At 37.7% G+C, this 18,493-nt stretch overlaps 1 protein-coding gene across 1 annotated transcript in view; it reads left to right on the top strand.

The window, feature by feature from the left end:
• Nucleotides 1-18,493, top strand: part of TAFA5 (TAFA chemokine like family member 5) — a 428,871-nt gene that overhangs the window by 234,639 nt on the left and 175,739 nt on the right. The window contains exon 2 of the mRNA XM_061988959.1: nt 854-1,003. Within this exon, the coding sequence (XP_061844943.1) occupies nt 854-1,003 (150 nt within the window). The remainder of the gene's footprint in view (nt 1-853; nt 1,004-18,493) is intronic.

The following is an 18,493-nucleotide window of genomic DNA, read 5'->3' as shown; positions in this document are numbered from 1 at the left end:
TAAAACATAGTATTTTGGGATGCTAGTAGCCTACTATTGGTTGTACCAGAGGAAGTGCATCATTTTATAACATTTTCTTCAGACTAATATTTTTGATTAAAAAAATTTTTGCAATGTTTTTTTGTACTTCTCAGAGCATGACCCAAATTCAGAATTAGGTGGTGTGGATTTTCTTAGTGTTCAATAAAAGCTACATCTATTGGAGAAGTCAATAACGAGCAAACTATGTTACTGAGCTAACCAGGAAGAATCATTTTACTGTCGTTTCAAGAATGATTATATAGTAAATTTAGCAAAAGAAAAAAGATCAGCTACTTCAAATGTGGGTCAAGTAGAGAATGTATTTTATTTAGTTTAGGTAAAGCAAGATCCAAAGGACTGACAGTGTGGTCAAACATGGGCATACGTTGAAAGACTATATTTCAAAACCAACACACATCGGTTAAGACTTCATTATATTTGTGGGCATGTGGAGATTTTTTTTTTAATTTTCCATATATTTTATCATTTCTTTTCTGAAAGCACATAAAGAGCACACCACTTAAATTTCATTTCTGTGAAAGCTGATTGTTCCTTTATTTAGCCAACATAAGTAAAAGTAACCTGTGTAACCTCAGCTTTCTGACTTATCTGGAACAATAATAATCTTCTGTCAGAACCCGTTTGCAGGATTTTCATATGTCCACCACAAAGAAAAATTGTTTGTCATCTTGGTTTTATTATATCCATCAGCTGGCTGCCCATTTGTTGCGGAGTGTCTGCTGTGACATAAGGCCATGACTCTATTCAGCTGTAATAGATTGCATGTAGTGCATTCAGTGACTCTGGTACCTGTTGCTGGTTCTTTTTCCAGGTCAACTGGCGGCAGGTACATGTGAGATTGTAACTTTGGACAGAGATAGCAGTCAGCCCCGAAGGACTATAGCCCGACAAACAGCTCGCTGTGCATGTAAAAAAGGACAGATTGCCGGTACAACAAGAGCAAGGCCAGCCTGTGTTGATGGTAAGATGCAAAGATCTATTCCATCAGTTTCTGCCAATACAAGAGTAGTGTAAACTGGTAGTGTCTCATAAAAAAAAAACCAACTCTATAGAAGACATTTTCATATGTCCCAACTAGAAATGGCAATACTATTAAAATATCTCAAAAGAGTTTTATAAACCAAAAGTATAGATATTTCAGTTACAGTTTTTTAATTGGAATTTTCACTTTTGTTTTAGCTTGATATATAATTGAATGATAAAGGCATGGTACTGTTATATTTTGCATGTGATGTTAGGATCAGGAGTGAAATGACATGTTTTTACTCCCACTTTGTATTTCTTATCATAAAAACACTGCAAGACAGCCTCAAAATTTGTATGCCACTTGAGAAGTTAATGTGACTAGTCATGTGTGACGGTTAATGTTATTGAAGAAAACACTGATACTGTAGTTGGAATATAGTATCTGAATGTACCTCACATGTCCAGCATTCCTTCTCTCCTAAAATGATGATTCTGTACAATTCACTGCAGATGCAGTGATAGCATGCAGCTGGAAAACTGCTGACATCCAGGGAGATATGAAAATATCTCACTGTGAAATAATTTTTTGAGACAAATCACTTTCTGTGTTACAGCTAAATAAGATGTTAACAGTGGGACAATCTTTAAGACTGGTCTACCAGTGCAAGGCTAATAGCAAGCATTAATATTAAAAATGAAGTTGGATACGTATGGAAAATATATTGATACAAAATGGTATGTTTTGATCTCAGCTCATCTAAAAAAAGTAAAAGGAAGATGCTTATGTTCACAGATTGCCTTTGAGTCCTCAAATAAAAATATTGCTCAGAATATTCTACTGTTGCCTCAGAATTTAGTCTAACCAGTGGTTATCAAAGAAGACAGCTCAAAGGAGATTTCAGAGCCTACTCACAACACTAAATATAGAATATCATGCACATTCTATTTTTGCATTTTCCTTTCACTGTCTTTGGTACTTGGTAAGGCAGTTTCTTAGTTGTCTTTTTCATAATGTGGTACTGTATCCAGTAATTCCCTTCTTTCTTGTTTTATTGTAAGATCATAAGATTTAATTGCTTAAGAAAGGAATTATTTCATTTTGCCATTTACAGTTGTAACTTTAGGAAAAATACTTGTTAGCAATTAAAAAATTCAACATATGTTTCCCATTTTAAAACAGTGAAGTTCTAAGGGAAAATAAAATGAAAAAAATCACATTTTTCCTCACTCAGTGATGGCCTATGTTGAGATTAATATTCTGTAACTTGGGTATCTAAAATGAGTTGTGTAACAGCCTAGTAACTCCAGTTTTACTTTATACCCCATGGAGAACAAAGGGCACTTCCTCAGAGTAATTTATCTCATCCTAAGTGTCTAACATAAATCAGATGTGTCTATCTCTGGTACTCACTCTTTCTCTGCTTTGCTCTAAGAAACCTGTGCTGATGAGACTTTAGATAGCTAGAATGTACATGTCAGTACATGTAAAATGACATGACTACACCTCATCTTCCAATTGCTATATTAGTTTATTTTCCAAGTATGAAAGATTTTAGGTCATTTAATATAAGAAATTCATTTATCTATCTTTATTTATTTATTTTAATTGAGAGCTCACAAAGAAGTCCTATTTCAAATTCTGCTTTTGCTTTCAATGTGTCTGATCATCATTTTATGAAAACAGTGAACTGGATAACAGGATCTATGGTTAGATATTTTGTAAACAGAGAGGTTCGTTTATGTAATACTCGATATTTGAAAAGTGAATGGGAAGCTCATTAGTTGAAACGTAGAGCTTCTCATTGAGTTATGTGTCCAGGCATTATCATTCACTTTTAAAAGCTTTTCTACAAAATTCTAGTAAGATTTAACAACAGAATTCTTTATTATTTTCTGAAATGTTGAGCCCTTTGCTAAGAATTAAAACTGCAGGAAGTGTGGAACATGCTACTTTGCTTTCCTGAACAGTATTACAGATGTTTTGTAACCAAAGGTCTAAAAGGCCAGTGACACCTAGAAACGTATAGCAAATTGCCAAATTATAAAGAAGACACAAGCCAAATCTTTGATCTGTACGTTTTACTTGTAAATGAAGTTTAAAAGAATTTATTTTCATACCATAATTACAATTATGTAGGAAAGAATAAATAAGCAGTTTATCTTGCCTCTAATCTTCTGGTTGTAAATAAATCTGGCAGATAAATTTGCCACTCAGTAAGTATCCATCTGAATTTACTAGGTTCATAAATAATGCACACTGAATCTTTCCATACAGTTTATATTCATTTCTAGAATAAAGTGTACCAAACACAGCTACTAAATGCTTTCGTCTGAACATGAAATCTACCTGAATTTTTTTCTGAAAAAAGCTAGTTTTCTCTCCAATATTAATTCAAATACTGCCGGTTTAGAAATGCAATAACTTCACTTTGTTTTTGGGGGTTTTGTTTACGATACAGTATTTTCATGTATGGAACTCTTCCATCTAGCAGACATTCCATTCGCTTCTTTTCTTATAAATCCCATTTTGCAAACAAAGAAATAGATGTTTCTCTGAGCTTTCTCAAATAGTAAATAGAGTGTACTTTTGCAAATTTTCGTTATATTATAGTTGATGTTAAGAACGGAATTACTATTTCAGATCTTATTTCTACTATCAAAAAGAAAATAACAGTCATTGGGCAGTGGGTTTTTTTAATACTAGTTTGCATTCCAAGGATTTGTTTCTTTTAGTTTTATTATTTATATAGTCTTGATTTTAATGAAGTTATTTTTGAAGTAAAGGTAGCAGAATTAGAACTTAGACCTTTAATAATTAATGCCAAGTCATTTGTGAGGGAAGCAGGCATGGTAAGTGTGACCTGCTAACCTACTACCAAGAAAACATGAGCTAACAAATGTGTTACAGCTTCTAGCAAGAGAGCGTTTTGAAGATTCAGTACTAAAGCTGGTAATTTTTATAAACTTAAAATGCATCACACTGTACCTGGCTACAATTTGTTCATTGTTTAATGGAGAGAAGTGCCTTAGAAGATATTCAGTTATGCTGTATATTTCCGGCAGCTCTGAAACGCAAGTGTCAATTATTGCAGCAAAATGAGTGAGTAGTTTTAAGGGCTCTTAAACCTCACACATATTGTCTGAGACTGCACTTGTCAATGTAGCTCTTACAGTAATTCCTAAGTTGATTACCAAAATCCACTCTGATTTCCACTGCTGCATCAGCTAAGGTCTTTTTCTAAGAAATAAAAGGCATTGTATATTAGATAGATAAAACTAGAATTCTTGAAAATGAAAATGCGGTATTTAGAGCTTGGTCTGAGCAGAGAATGAAGAACAGAGATTTTCTTGAAATGTTTTCCTACAATGGAGAGTGATGATTTACTTTTTTCTCCTAGCAGTCTTTAAGTATGGCAGATTGCTAATGTGATCTGGAAAATTACATCAATATTCATCCTGATTTCAAGCTTGATTTAGTGCTAATTGCTTCATTCCTAGACCTAAAGAGTCATATTGTATGTTTTGTATGTTTGCTTGTGACGTAATATTTATTCATGAATGTAGGTTTTGTGCCATGACAGTAGTTTGCCTGCGCTTCCAGTTATATTATTATTTATAACTATCATCCCATAATCCCTTTTTTGAGACCAAATTCCATAGCAGTAGCCTCAGTTGCATTACTTTGATATTTCGACATAGCATCTGGTTTATCACCAGTTATTTCCCTGTGTGTCAGTCAAAGCTTCATCAGATTTTTAAGCTAGACCCTATGAGAGATCATAAGATAGCAATTATTCTCTCTTTTTGCCCAGTGTCTATGCTAAGTGAAACTCTTTTTAAAGGAAGTATCAAAAGGCTTTTGATAACAGTGTGTGTACACATGCATCCATGGTTTACATTCTTTCACAAGAGTAGTATCTACCTGAAAATAAGATTTGTTATGTTGAAACATTTCACAAATACAAGTATATTAACATGAGAAGAGTAGAATGAACATTTAGATGTTCTGTCCAATATATATTTAAGACTCAAAAATAAACATCCATCCTTCCAGAAAATAGAAACAATTGATGAAAGTAGTATAAGAGCAGTGGTTTAACTGATTGAGAAAATTATTTAATTTGCTTACTTGAATTCTGTGATTAGAAGATTCTCATGCTCTGGGTTTAAATTCTGGCTATATTTTTGTCCACAAAGTCCTGTAAGAAATCCCAAGATCCTGATATCCAAAATTCCTAAATTTGGAATAGCTGAAGTTCAAGTACCTGAATTCAAAGTATTCAAATAATTTCTTTTGTGAATCAAAGTCTCTTTATTTTTTTTTTTTATTTTTTTTAATTCTTTTGCAAACATTGTGAAGTATTATTTTCTGTAGAATATTAGTTGGTATAATTTGTTCATACATTATGATTAACATGCTTTTAAATTGACATTGACTGATTTTGTTTAACACAGAATCCACAAGGAAGCCACATTAGTTTAAATCAATAATTCCTTGCTCTTCTCATTATCTGTAGGAGTCTACAGGGAAGAGTAGGGGTCAGAACTGATCATTAATAGAATCCTAGATCATGCACTTGAAACAAAACTACCTATTATCTGGGGAGCTTCATCATTCTAAAGTATCTTATCTATACTGAGGAAAAACAGAAAAGGACTATAATGATTTTCAGAAATGGGAATTTTAACTTTTGCATGTAGAATATTTAATATATTTCTGGGTGTGCTGTTTAGATTATTTTATCCTAGTTGTACTGCAGATACTTAAAAATGTTTCCACACTATAAATATTATACATTTGATATTGTTGTGTTTCAATATGTAAATTTGAAATAATTAAAGTGGATAGTCAAAGCTGAATGTATATGAAATGGAGACTGAATAATACTATGTAGACATTTTGCTGGACCAGGAGCAGTGTACTATTTAGTGTGGAAGATTTAAGTCTAGGAGGAAAGTGGGACTATTTGACCATGAGAATATTCGGGGTTCTGGGGGACTACAGTAATCAATTTAGAGAGAAAAGTGGGAAAATTTATTCTAACTACCTACAAGAAACAGAACAGAATAAAAAGCAAAAAGCGAGCAGGATGATGAGAAAATTACAACCAGCACTTTAAGATCTCCCTCCCCCATCCCTCCTTTCTTCCCAGGCCCAGCTCATTGCTCCTTGTATCTCAACCTCCTCTCCCCTCAACAGCTCTTGGGGGCAGGGAATGGGGAATCTCACAGATGGGCTCTTCTGCTTCTTTCTTCTCAGATGAGGACGACTCCTGGCATTCTTCCTCTGCTCTGATACGGGGCCTCTCCCCTGGGACACAGTCCTTAACAAACTTCTCTGGTGTGGGTTCTTCCCAGCAGCTATGGCTGCTGCCAATACAGAGTCCCTCACACAGGATACAGTCCTTAGTGAATACCTGTGATGTGGGTTCTTCCCCACAGTTGCAGCTTCTACAGATACAAGGTCCCTCCCATGGGACACAGCCTCTTCTGGGCATAATTTTAATGAGCTTCTTTGATGTTGGTTCCTTCCCACAGTTACAGCTCCTGTGAATATTGAGTCCCTTCCATGGGACATGGCCTCCTCTAGCCATAGTCACTGCCTGTGGCACGGGGTCTTTAATGAAGAGAATCACTGCCCCTGATGCAGGGTCTTTAACAAGCTGCAAACAAATCTCAGCTTCACCACTCCTCTCCACAGGATGCAGGGGAGTCTCTGCTCCAGCACACCTCCTCCTCTCTTCCCTCACTGACCTCGGGATCTGCAGGGTTGCTTCTCTCTCTCTTCCAACTCTTCACACCACCACCACCGGCCAGAAAAGAAAAAGAGGAAGAAGAAGAAGGAATGGGAAGAACCTTCCTCTTCATCTTCTTCTTAAAAAGTGATCATGGAGGTGCTTAATTGGCACAGCTCCAGAGTAGATCTGGCTCAGAGCTGGGGAGAGTTTTGAACAACTTTTTACAGGAGCCATCTTTACAGCCCCTTCCCTCTTACCATAAATGACTTCATGTCAAATCATGACAGAGTTGTTCACCCTCGGGAAGAGAGGGCTACAGGAAGACCTTATTGTGGCCTTTCAATAAAAGAAGGAAGCTTATAAGAAAGATAGAGAAAGTTTACCAAGGCCTAGTGACAGGACAGGGGGCACTGGATTTAAACTAAAAGAGGATTGATTTAGATTAGACGTAAGAGAGACATTTTTTACAAGGAGGGTGGTGAGATGAGTGTGGTGGAACAGTTTGTTACATAAACCATGGAGAAGCTGTGGATGCCCCCTCCCTGGAAATCATGGGCAGATTGGACAGGCTTTTGAGCCACCTGGTGAAATCAAAGATGTACCTGCCCATTTTCAGAGGATGGGGACTAGATGATTTCTAAAGATCTCTTCCAATACAAAACATCCTATGATTTTATGATTCTATTTGACTCTTGGCAAATGATACTATTTAATTTATAGTGGCAGCAAAACAATTGACTGTTCTGCTAGGTAGTTAAGCAGGTTAAAACATGTATTTAGTTTGTATTGCTATTCTTCTTGAGAGACTGGAAAGATTAACAGTTACTTTCAACTGGAGAATATGTTACCTGTAATGAATATTTTTGAAAAAAATTCCTAATAAAGTTCTGCTACTTCCTTAGGCTCTGAAAGACAATATCATCCATTTTGTTGTTTTCTTTCTGTATTTATAGAAACATAGAATCATTTAGGTTGGAAAAGACTTTTAACATAGGATGGGGAGGAGAATTTGGTAAAAAAACTGAAAAACTCATGGAGTGAGATAACTAAATGAAATAAAATATAAAAATAATAATCATAACAATAACCACAACCACCACCCCAACAGCCACCACCACCACTACTGCTGCTAATAATAAAGGAATATGAGAGAGAGAGAGATAAATGAAACCCAAGGACAACAAACAAACCAAAGTAAACCCAAACCAAGCGATGCACAATCCCATGACTCCCTGTGCTCTTCAGGCTACACTTAAGAGTGGCTAGTCACAGGCATGAAATACATTTGCTCACCACCCCTGACAAATGCCTGAGCAATGATCTGTGCCTCCCTACCAATTCCTACCCCAGTTTATATACTAGGTATGACATCCTGTGGTGTGAAATAGCCCTTTGGCTACTTTGAGTCAGCTGACCATGTTCCCTCCCAGCTTCTTGTGCCCCTCCTAGCCTCCCTGCTGACAGGACACGGTGAGGGGCACAAAAAGCCTTGACACTGTGCAGGCACTACTTGGGAAGAACTAAAACACTCCTGTGTTGTCACCGTTGTTTTCAGCGTAAATCCAAAGCATAGTCCTGTACCAGCATCTAGGAAGAGAATTAACTCGATCCTAGCCAAAACCGGGACTCACTCCACTTGTTTTGCTTCCTCTTACGGGCAACATGTGACATTCCAAATCAAGTTGAGTAACAGTTCTTATCCAAATAATACCACAAACATGGTAAAATCTTATAAATGAGCTCATATAAAATGCATTTATTGTCTTTGATTATGAGTGTCAAGTTGTCAGTGATTCAAATATGCTGGGGAAGAAATGCTGCCATTAACCCCAAGGGAAAAAGTGAATAATAAACCCATCAGTAGCTGCAACATCAATAAGAACACCCATGTGTCAAAAAAATTACCTACTGATGGAGAAAAACACATCTGGCTAGGGAAGGAGTGTTTTCATCAAGAGCGATAATTAAGGGCTTCACTATGTTATGATGTGATTGGTAACTACACTCAAATGACTACAGCCCCACCTCAGGTACTATGTGCAGTTTTGAGCATCTCATTATAAGAAGGAACTCAGACTATTAGAATGTGTCCAGAGTAGAGCAACCAAGATGGTGAAAGTTCTTGAGAGCAAGACTTTCGAGGACCTCATTACAGTCTACAGCTTCCTCAACAAAGGCAGTGAAGGGTAAAGTCCTCATCTCCTCTCTCTGGTGAACAGTGACAGGACACAAGGAATGAAGCTGCATGAGGGCAAGTTCAGATTGCACTACGAAAAGTCTCCACTGAAAGAGAACAGGCTCCTCAGGGAAGTGGTCTTGGCACCAAGTTTGCATGATTTCAAGGAGCATCTGAGTGATGCTTTTAATCATATGATTTAGTGTTAGGTAGTCTTGCAAGGGGCAAGGAGTTGGATTTGATGATCCTTATTGGTATCTTCCAACTTGAGTTGTTCTGAGCTTCTATGAATGACTGAAAGATTTTGCATAATGCTAGTATTTTTCACAAAATAATTCATTTTTCAGTGGTCAGGTAGCAGAGTTAAGCACTGATCACATCTTGAAAGTCAGGCCTAGTACGGGTTTATGAATTCTCAGAGTGAGTTTTGAGGGGTTTTTTGGTAGAGAACAACTTCATCCTAATGGCAAGTAGATCTATAGATCTTCCATGATCTAAGGATGTTTATGGAGCAACAAATCAGGGATGTAGAAGAATCAGGTTTAAAGAATTGCATAGCAAGTTGGCAGATGATTTCCCACAAGAGTCTTAAGGATTATGCACCACAGATTGAGAGGAAAAACTTTGGATATAAAAGAAATAGATCTGAGATAAACGTAAACAAAATGTAATTTTCTAAGCCGCCTACCTGTAACAAAGTGATCAAACGGCAATTACTTTTCATTCATTAGCATCCTTCTTTGAGGTTAAATATGTCATCAATACACTGTTTCAGGTTAAGTCATGGCTGTCTTTCTAAATAATAGTGCAGGGAAATATTTAGGAAAGCAGAATTTAATTATGTGATTTGGAAGTTGGCCAAGAACCAGGGGTTAACACCCGTGTTGTTGCACACAGTGCTGAGAGAACTTTAATTGCTTCTAATGCTTAGTGTCTTGCTTTCACATTTCATCTGAAAGATAACACCTTCAGCCTCCTGGTGTTTCACTGGACGCATTAGTACATCAGTGCTAACAGTTGTGTTTCCTTTAGTTCCTCGATGCCCCTAAGCAGTCATCCATGTAGTCTAATTCTCTTTCATCTACATACTCTGATGACTGTTTCAGCATAGTAAAAATGGTTGGAGCTTATGTCGTCTTAGATTGTGGAACAATTTTCTGAGGGAGGGGCTAGAAGCCTAATTACTACAGACATTTTAAATTGAACTGAACAAAATACTAGAGAACATACTATGCATTAGCGTAAGTATGCACTGCATCATTGGATAGAGTATTCTGTGCTTGATTTCTTGCGGCAGAGCACTACTAACAACCACAGTAGTCTAATTGCAGTCTGATTCATTACCTAACTTCAGGCAATAGGTCAATGCGATGTTCCTAATTCAGGAGTTTGGTCACTGTAATCTCCATCTGCAGACAGTGATATGAGATGTGCATGTCAGAGGTCACATAGTGTAAATATTGGAATCACTTTCTGAAAGTGTCTCTCTTTTTGTCTCTTATGGACTAAAAGAGAGCATAGGATAACTAGCAGACTAGGTTTTCTGCTTGAATAGAATATTTGTAAAAACTTCAGGCCATCAACTGCTCAGATTGCCATCTGAAAAAGCCACTGTCTTCACTGATTAGAGGCAGTTTAAGGAAAAAAATGTAACATGTTTATATTAACCTCTCTGCTCGTCATCCTCGGCTCTAGTTATCCACAGAAGAGGAGGAAAAGACAAACTTTCAAAACTATTCATGTGTGAACGTGGGCTTCTGTCAAGGCAACATGTTTGCCTACAGTGAGTGCAGGAGAATATAGAGAGATGCGCCTTTGTAAATACCTCCACCATCATTAGGTGAGAGAAATCTGTAGCTAAATGACACATAGTGCTATGTGAAAGCAGCATGGTCAGGGAGTACTCCCCCCTGCTCTCCCCCACAAATAATCTCATTAAGCACAGAGAACAATAAACAGAGAAACAATACGTTTCATAGAAGTTAATCAAGAAAGACTCCGATATAGTTAGAAGTTGAATTTTAAAGCTTTATTTTTAACTTAATTTTAATTTAATATCTGTGATGATAGATGATGTGTCAGAAGGCTCCTAGAAAATGCTAAAATTGATTACTAAATTAGTGACAACATTAATAGAGCAATTACATACAGCACCTGCAATAAAGCAGTTAATGCTAGGCATCTTTGTATGCCTCTTTCAGAATACTGTGCACAGGACTGATTCAGAGAAAATATCCTCTGTGAAGACAGAACCTTAGAAACCTACTTATTTAAGGTGAAGAGCTGGATTTCCCCTGATATTAAGGGTTGAGGTCATACTGCAGGAGGAGAAAAAGTTTGTAACGTTAAAGCTGGCATTCTCATATCATGAGTAAACATTAGGTATGACTGGATCTTTTGTTTACATAGCTTGTTTTGTTTATGTTGTATTATTTTTACAAGATGCAAGGTGCTTCATAATCAAGGTTCATATAGCCCTAGACTGAAAACACTTGCAGTCTGACAGACTGGGTCCTTGTTTGCACAGCTATGCAAGGAAATAATGTAGATGTTTCCTTTTGTTAATTATCCAGATTGTAGGGAGCAGGATAAGGAGGAAAGCCCTCCAAACTTCTTTGTACTCTCAGATGAGGTGGAAACGTGAAAGTGAAATTTCTATCCACTTATTTCTTGGAAGTTTTCAGTTTTCCTCTAGTATCATTCATAGGAGGGCATACACAGAAGACCTCTACCCTTCCTCATCCCTTTTGAGACAGCGTGGTTAATCCCCTGTGAATGTGAAGGAAGAGGATATAAAACTAGTAAAGGCGGAACCCAAAGGATTAGGTAGGAGGGAAATGAAAGAGATTAAGGAATTTCCTCACCTTAAAGGAGAGGAGAGAGAGGATATCAGAGCTAGGTTGTAGTCAGCAAGAAAAAAAGGTGTTATTGTGAAAGCAAACATGACTTTGACTTGGTGTGAAACAGTGATTTCCTGTGAAACAGACTCTCATTTGAAGGAGGAGTGGGACATAAAACAAGAAGGGAGCAGCATATTTGAAATAAGGAGTTGCAGTACGAAAGTCAGGTAAGCCTGAGGCTGATAAGAATTTTCTTATCTTTTCAATGTTTTCTAAAGCATACAAAAAGTGTCTTCTGTTTATTATTCCTTCTGCGAGCTTCCATGGTAGATTCATCTTACATAAAGAAATAAATTAAGCTGGCAGTTACCAACCTTCCTGAGTCAAACTCACCTTCCAGACAATTAATTCCCATTTCCTTCCCTAAACATCTTCCCCCAACAGCAATCAATAAAGACATTTTTTTTCTACCACTGACAGTTAAACAGAGTTGGACACTATCTTTGATGGACTATGAGTTAATTAGAAGGCATCCAGTATTCTCCCCTATGCTCCATACTATACTCTGAAGTTATGCAGTATTTCCCCGTGTCCTATGTTACACACTGAGTTTTCAACCTTTATGCATGGTGCCTTTACTGCACATCAGTTTTCTTTGTTCAGTACCTTTATGCTACAGTAGTGATATTCTTTTGCCTCCCTGACACTGCACTAGCAGCTGTTGTTGTATATCACCAGGGCACTTAGGACAGACCCATATCCAGACTCTCTCCATTGCCCTACCCGATCTAAATCTCTAACCCACATGTAGCATTCCAACATATCTCCCTGCTAATGTTCACTGATTTGTGGAGGGGAAGATGTAGTCCACAAGACCACCAGAAAGGAATCAGTCAAAGAGCTGTGAGACAGTACTGCTCAAGTGATGCAATCTTAAAAGGAAAAGATGAGGTTTCAGGGACGATACTGCTAGTATGGAGCACAGCAAAAACAGACACATAGTGGCAGAGTACTACTTGGTATACAGTGATTAGAAGAGCTGGAAGAGGGAAGAGCAAAAGACAGAGAGGTTAGAGTGGGCCAGGGCAGTATAGAATGAAATCGGCCTGAAAGCTAGAAGTTCCTCACCTTAACAAAGACAAGATGTAGCAGTCTAGACTTTGCATCACAGTCAAATATTTGCAAATTATTATTTCGGGCAGAAAAAATTTGAGTAGAATAAAAGGTATTTCTACAGTGTAGAACTCATTTGGAATTTGAATTTTCAAAACAAAGAAAAAGTATGATTTTTTTTTCTTCAGTTGTAATAGGATGTTTTTTTGCACTAACATTACTATGATAGCCAATGGACAAAAAATACCAGTTCTCTATGCAGTTATCAAGTTTTTAATGTTTTCATTTATTGCTGTTTTACTGTTTAGATTTTAAATATATCATTTAACTGTCTTATATAATCAGAAGATTCAGTCTTCCTGACCTTGAGATTAATAAGCTTTTCTAAGAAGTAGTTTAAAAATTTATTATCTGGAGTATAAGTAACACAAAAGATTTTTAAGAACAGACTCTCTTTGGTAGCATTGATGTATTCTACGTAGAGGCAACAAGCATATTTTAACTTCAGTTGTCAGCTTTGCATGCATTACTGATTTTTTAAATTTTGGTGAACATAAAACATTGAGTATTTCCTAAGAATAGTGACCAATTCTGAGCAGCTTTTAAAGCTTAATGTAAGTAGTTGCCCTAGACTCAGTATTTGCGTTCTTGCTTAACAGCCTTAGGTCAGATTGTTTCATTCTTGACCTAAGTGTTTGTCGTGGTTTGGCCCAGCTAGCACAACAGTACCACGACAGTTTCTCACTCGATGCCCCCATTCACCCCTACCCTCGTTAAGATGGCGGAGGACCCAGCGAAATGGGAGTAAAAAGATAAGCAAGATTGTTATGGATTGAGACAAGGGCAGGGAGGGCTTGCTGCCAATTATGGTTCTGGGCAAAACAGACTCTAGTACTCGACTTAGAGAGGAAAGTAGGAAAGTTTATTCTACAAGAAATAGAACAGAATAAAAGCAAAAAGGGAGTAGGATGATGAGAAAATTACAACCAGCACTTTAAGATCTCCCTCCCCCATCCCTCCTTTCTTCCCGGGCCCAGCTCACTGCTCCCGATATCTCTACCTCCTCCCCCCCGCAACAGCTCAGGGGGGCAGGGAGTGGGGGATGTGGTCAGTCTCTCACAGATGGGCTTTGCCGCTTCTGTCTTCTCAGATGAGGATGACTCCTGGCATTCTTCCCCTGCTCCAACACGGGGTTCCTCCCCCGGAACACAGTCCTTAACAAACTTCTCTGGTGTGGGTTGTTCCCAGCAGCTGCGGCTTCTGCCGATACAGGTTCCCTCACACGGGACACAGTCCTTGGTGAATATCTCTGACATGGATTCTTCACCGCGGTTGCAGTTTCTGCACTTGCAAGGTCCCTTCCTCGGGACACAGTCCTTGGTGAATATCTCTGACATGGATTCTTCACCGCGGTTGCAGTTTCTGCACTTGCAAGGTCCCTTCCTCGGGACACAGTCCTTGGTGAATATCTCTGATGTGGATTCTTCACCGCGGTTGCAGTTTCTGCAGTTGCAAGGTCCCTCTCTCGGGACAAGGCCTCTTCTGGGCATAAGTTTAATGAGCTGCTTTGTCGTGGGTTCCTCCCCACAGTTGCAGCTGTGGATATTGGGTCCCTTCCTCGGGACAGGGCCTGCTCCGGCCATAGTGATAAAGGGCCCCTCCTTTGGGACAAGGCCTCCTCCGGCCAAAATCACTGTCCCTGGCTCGGGGCCTTTAATGAAGTGAATCGCTGCCCCTGGTCCGGGGTCAGCTTTAGCAAAATGAGTCTCTGCCCCTGATGCGGGCTCATTATCAAAATGAGTCTGTACCGCTGATGCGGGGTCTTTAAAGAAATGAAAATAAATCTCAGCTTCACCAGTTCTCTCCATAGAATGCAGGGGAGTCTCTGCTACAGTACACCTCCTCCCTTTCATCACTGACCTTGGAGTCCGCATGATTGTTTCTCTCACTGTTCCTACTCCTTGCACCACCACCAGCCAGAAGAAGAGAAGAAGGGGCAGAAGCAAGAAAGAAGATGGAGGAAAACACCTCCCCTTCCGGCTTCTTCTTAAAAAGTGATCGTGGAGGCGTCTAATTGGCTCAGCCCCAGAAGTGAGCCTTTTCTGAGCTGGGGAGAGTTGTGAGCAACTTCTTGCAGGAGCCATCTTTGCAGCCCCTTCCCCCATACCAGAAAAGGCTGTCATGTCAAACCATGACAGTGTTGGAAGCCTATTCATGATATACAAGTGTAAAGACAAGGGGAACACCATATTTGAGGTGTGGAAAAGAAGATTGGAGTATTGAGTGTAGGTCCTAGCACGGCCCTGCCTATGTCTCATGTCAGCTGCTTACATGAACTGATATGTCCTCCCTCTGTTTCACTGCATGGTCATCTGGAGGTGATAGCTGATGGGACTCCTCTAGAAAGGCACGTTGCCTGCTTGAGGAGCATCAGCAATTTGTGCTCGGTCAGATTTTAAGCTTCCTTGGTAAGACTAATAATGTTTCCCACAAAACAACTGAAATCCATCTTTAATGTAATATGACTTTGTGAAACTGGATTAAGGATTTGCCGTGTTTTAGCTAATAATATCAAGGTTTTCTCTGTGCCTTTCATCTGAGAGGATCTCAAAAATTTCCACAGGTGTCTTTTTTATCTCTTTTAATCTGTATTTTTGTACAGTCTCTATTCAAAGTTCAAATCTTCAAATGGAGACAGCTTGGTTAGTAATTTCAGACTGAATGTTGGCAGCTCTCTATTGAATTAAGCGGTGGGCAGCAGACAGATAAACTGCTGAAGCATAATAGCCTCACAGATTTGGTGCAGGAGGAGATCTGGGTTTAGAATAGTAGGGGATGTCTCCACTGTTCGGAAAATACTACTAGGCTTTTCAGTAGTAAATTTCTTGATGTGCAATTTTTACACTCTATACAAAAGAATTGGGTTTTGCAATTTGGCATTTGTCAGACCTCTGAAGCAGATGTCTGTCGTGGTTTACACCCAGCTGGCAACTAAGTAGTACACAGCTACTCAACTCATTCCTTCCAGCCTGCAGTGGGATGGGGGAAGAATTGGAACAAAAAGGTAAAAACTCATGGTTTGAGACAAGGACAGTTTAATAGGACAACACAAGGAATGAAGAAATAATAATAACAGCAATAGTACTGTAGAAGAATATACAAAGTGAATGATGTGCAATGCAATTCCTCACCACCTCGAACCTGATTCCTAGCCCATTCCCCAGCCAGGTGTCACCATTTATATACTGAGCATGACATCATATGATATGGAATACTCCCTTGCCTAGTTTGAATCAGTAATCATGTCTGTTTCCCCACCCGGCTGAAGTTTCTTGTGAAAATTGACTTTATCCCAGTCAAACACAGGTCAAAGTCTCAGTCTGTATGGCTATTTTAAGTACCCAACCTTTGTTCATTTTGATTCAAATCAGAATTTAATTATTTTAGAATTTCATCATCATCACGTACAAAAAAGTGCTGTGTTTGTGCTGGCTTCCTTTACCATTGATGTAAACTGCATTATCTATGTTTGTTAGCAGCATTGGGTGCTGATCTAGCACATCTTGGTTTATGCTTACAGGTAACATAGAGTCTGGACATTTTGGAATCTCTGTACATTATAGAACCCTTTGTTTTATGAATTTAGAAACAAAATGCATAGGCTGGGCATTCTGCTGCCTTTCATAGATGCTTTACTCAGCATGAGATTTTATTTTGTGGTAATTGCATAGGGCTTTTTTCAGATTCACCTCTATATTCGTTTTATACATATGTAAAAATAGTTTTATGTATAAATATATGGTAAATATAAAATCCTTTTACATTACTATTATTATGTGTCATTAGAGTGAACAAATTAGGAGCTGAAAGGGCATAACACAAAACTCTTCCCCAACAATTTGTACTTTTGCTACAAAATTACTTGCCTGCTCAAGGATAACTTTGCAAGCAAAAGTGTTTCTAAGACAGAAACCGGACAGCATAAAGTAACCTATCAGTTGTAATTGTCCTAAGCTGTTAATTATACCCATGAGTGTAGTTTCCGGGACAAGCCAGAGGACTCCAGTCAGGTTTGAACTAGTGTAAGAGGCCATCCATCTATTACAATGGCTAAACTAATTTACTATGAATTAAGTGGTGCCAGTTCTTTGTGTAGGAAATTCTAAAATGACATTGTGTCCAGAGTGCAAACAAAGATTATGGAAAAGTTTCTGTACTTGAAGTAGTTTTTGCTTCTCTCTCAGATGTTGATGACTGTTTCTGGAACATGAACAGAAGTTTAGATCCTATTATAGAATTAATAAAAAAAACATACTCAGACTGAGAGACATGATTCCTATCTTGAGATTCTTATAATTTAAGGTTCACATACTTTAACCTTTTAGTCAAATTAAGAACGCTATTGAAGCTAATAAACCTGTTTCTTTGAATTTGAATTTACTGGATAGATGGATATAATAAAAAAAAAAAAAAAAATGGAATCAATGCACTGACAAACTTCCCGTAAGAAAGAAATTTGAAGAGGTTCAGATTCATGTATAAAATAATTCTGAACTAATGTTTTCCATTTATTAACTTTTTGTAGTTATTACTTTAAATAGTGTACTTTTTCCTGCAAAGGAATAACGTACTGTAGGCTTTTATTTGGAATAGGGAGCTTTATATAAAAAGATTAATATGTACGCACACATATGAAATTTCTGAATCTAATGTTCTGGATGACTTTGGATGAAAACGAAAAGCCAAAATCAGAAAGAATGTATGTGATTCTGTCAACTGTGGGACTGATGAAACTTTGTTTCCTCTAGGAATCTGACCTGTATCACTGCAACAGTAATGCTAGATCCATACTCTCACTTCTTACCCTTCCAAGTTCACAATAGTTTATTTCTAAAGTCATATTTATTTCAGACAGTTATTGCTTTCTCCCTCATTGTTTGTGTTTTTGTCTGTTCTGGATAAAACACTAGAATCAACTAATGAAGTTCTCACTTTTTCTAGCTTTTCATACAGGTACACCTTTTATGGATAAATTTTGGCTATGTAATGCTCTGGAATCCGTCACATAGAGAAGGTTTTGGCATATAGGTAAAAGGGAATAAATATGGGAGGTGTTGCAAGTGGTAGTTTCTTACCTGTTGCTTCAAGTAGAAAAAATGAATAAAATTAGCACATAAATCAAAATAAGCACACCAAGGTAATTTTTTATTGTAAAGTTGCAATGCACAAAATATAAAGGTGAAAGAGCTAATTTTATTGTAAATTTTATTAAACAAACTATTTACAACCTTAAAAAATTCCATTTCCAACTTCACTTTTAACTTAAAAAAAACTACAGTTCTTCTGGTATGAAAATGTTGTTTACGTTGTAATTCTGAGTCATCATATTTAAGTATGGAAGCACAGTTTTCTCAGAACATATCTGTAAGTCAGATTAAAGATTTGGGGCATAGCTTCTGTTATATCCTTACCTTTCTATGGGATGTCAAGACACAAGGCATTTTATTCCGTCTTAAATGAAGTTGTATCTGATAATATTCTCTTCCATTTCTAATACTAAGGAAAGCATGAAATGATTCTTCTAATGTAGTTCATGTTTTAGAACATAAAAAGATAAC

The sequence above is a fragment of the Colius striatus genome, chromosome 1 (assembly GCF_028858725.1).
Source record: "Colius striatus isolate bColStr4 chromosome 1, bColStr4.1.hap1, whole genome shotgun sequence".
NCBI lineage: Eukaryota > Metazoa > Chordata > Aves > Coliiformes > Coliidae > Colius > Colius striatus.
The sequence above is the reverse complement of the archived record's forward strand: the minus strand, read 5'-3'. Positions and strand labels throughout refer to the sequence as shown.